Source organism: Abramis brama, assembly GCF_963993115.1.
Source record: "Abramis brama genome assembly, chromosome: 6".
Taxonomy (NCBI): domain Eukaryota; kingdom Metazoa; phylum Chordata; class Actinopteri; order Cypriniformes; family Leuciscidae; genus Abramis; species Abramis brama.
The window spans coordinates 44,126,252-44,128,751 of record NC_139968.1 but is presented as its reverse complement, the minus strand read 5'-3'; the positions used below and the strand labels follow the sequence as shown (position 1 = coordinate 44,128,751).

At 35.9% G+C, this 2,500-nt stretch overlaps 1 protein-coding gene across 1 annotated transcript in view; it reads left to right on the top strand.

Annotated features, from left to right (window-relative positions):
* Positions 1-2,500, top strand: part of ftsj3 (FtsJ RNA 2'-O-methyltransferase 3) — a 16,547-nt gene that overhangs the window by 855 nt on the left and 13,192 nt on the right. Inside the window, exons 2-4 of the mRNA XM_084116677.1 lie at positions 302-407; positions 1,733-1,779; positions 1,853-1,932. Coding sequence (XP_083972803.1) covers positions 302-407; positions 1,733-1,779; positions 1,853-1,932 — 233 coding nt within the window. The remainder of the gene's footprint in view (positions 1-301; positions 408-1,732; positions 1,780-1,852; positions 1,933-2,500) is intronic.

Below are 2,500 nucleotides of genomic sequence, written 5' to 3'. Positions count from 1 at the left end.
ATGAAACGTAAAAAAATGTATGTAACAAGACTATTGAAAGTAACAAAAATGACATTTTTAAGGCCTGTGTTATTAATTTTCATTGTTCTGGATTTAATTTGAACTGTTTAAGGAAATTTTAATAATGTCTAATGAAGTGAATTTATAGCCGTTTAACATCTCGTTAAATTTTTTTACCCTATAAAATGTTTTACTTTATTTTTCCTAAATCCTGTGATGTGTGTTTTAATTTCCTAGATGTGTGTTTTAATGCATGTATCATCATAACGAGTGGTAATCGTGTATTGTTGGTGATTTTAAGGTTATCGGTCGCGCTCGTCCTTCAAGCTCATTCAGCTCAACCGCAAGTTCCAGTTTCTCCAGAAAGCCCGAGCTCTGGTGGATCTGTGCGCCGCTCCTGGAGGATGGTGAGGAAACGCTTTATTACGCGGATCTCGTTTCATTTTCAACATCAATGCTGAATTAAAGTAATATCAGAGCCAGTGTTGAGGGTAACTCGTTACAAGTAACTTGAGTTATGTAATCGGATTACTTTTCCAAGTAACTAATAAAGTAACGCATTACTTTTAAAATGTACAACAAAATATCTGTGTTTTTAATGTGGTTTTAAACCATTCAAGCGCTTTTTTTTTTTGCGTTGTCTTGCACTTCAGCGGATAAACACACACAGAAACATCGGTTGAGTCTAAAGTGAACACGAACAGATGAGAAGGAAACGCATGTGTATCAGTATATTGGATCCATGCATTCAGTCTTAAAGTGACAGCAGCCTAATAAACCTGATCATTAACGTTACTCAAACAACATGAGAAAGAGGCTGAATAACGTTCATAGCTTTAATAAGGCTTTAGTGTAATAGCTGTTCATAGCCTCAGTCTATATTTATTTATAAAAGGAGAACTATGCAGTGTTATTTAACATTTGATTTCGAACATTTCGATTGTCGTATTTATGTGTGCTTTTGCTAATTTGCTTATTTGTTCTTATTGTACTACTGGTTTATACTTGTCTTTAATAATGTTTGATATTTATATTAGTTAGTCTAGTTTTAGTTAGTTGCTCGTGTTTGTTCATAGTATTCGTTATTCAGAATGTTTTGCAAAAAGACACAGAATAATGTTTTGATATCCAAATGTTTGACTCTTTTTTGTTTACCATATTAGAATCGAAACTGGGAATTTGCTAAAACTCAAACGTTATCCATACGTGTGTAACGAGACCCTCATGTCACGATTCGATATCACGATACTGAACTCACGATACGATATTATCACGATACTCCAAGACATATGATAAAAGGTTAACAAAGTACTGTTGATTAAAATGCTAAATTTGTTATTACACTGTGTGTGTGAATGAATATTCTTGGACTTGGTGCTGAAACTCAAAGCACAGGACAATAGAGACGCCAGAATAACAATATTCATGATTCTGAAGCTGAAAACACAGGATTATTTTAGACGAATATGCTTGTGCACTGACTAGATATATTTAACATAATATAAGCCTTTTTTACTGGTAACATCAGACATTCTGCATTATCAGGACACACACATATTCCCCCATTGCATTATTATACATTATATTCAACATTATATATAGTAGTTTAATGTAGTGCTGACACTAAAACTAACCACGATACATCTTGTTGCATTGCGATATATTGTGCCTCTATATATTGTCCAGCCCCAGTTATTGATGACTGACCCGTGTGTGTGTGTGTGACGCTCAGGTTGCAGGTGGCGTCCAAGTTCATGCCGGTGTCGAGTCTGGTGATCGGTGAGTTGAGTTTGCAGTGTAGCGTCTCTGATTCGCACGCAGACTCCAGTGTTGACTCTTGATTTGATGTCAGGTGTGGATCTGGTGCCGATCAAGAGCATCCCGAACGTGGTCACGCTGCAGGAGGACATCACGACGGAGAAGTGCAGACAGGTGTGTGTGTGCGCGGGCTTCAGTCGGCCCAGGAGTGTGTGTCCCGTACAGCGCCGTAACTCACTGTCACGACTGTTTCCAAAAATGACCGACCCATAGGAAATGAATGGGAAATTTACAAAAACACAAAAATTCTCTGATTTTTTGTCTGTACAATCTACAAATCAACCACGATTCTAAAAAAAAGTACACCGCAGTTAAGGGGTGACACTCTACAACATCAAGAGTGCAAAAAATTCACACACACACACATAGAAACACACTTTTATACACATATACACCAATAAATTCAGATTACAAAAAATCTGTTTTGAATTTTTAAAAATCACAGCTTCATTGGAATGTTACGAAACTTGGTGACTTGTATGGCATTAGGCATGTGAACACAAAAAAAAAACTGAGTTCATGATCCGAGCATGCTAAGTGGTCGTAAAAAAATTAATCACGATTTTGGTCTCAAAAATGACCTCCATATGAAATGAATGGGAAATTGACAAAAAATCTAAAAATCCTAAAATTAAATATTATTTTACATAAAGTGGTGTAATTGAATTAATTGCATTTTTTG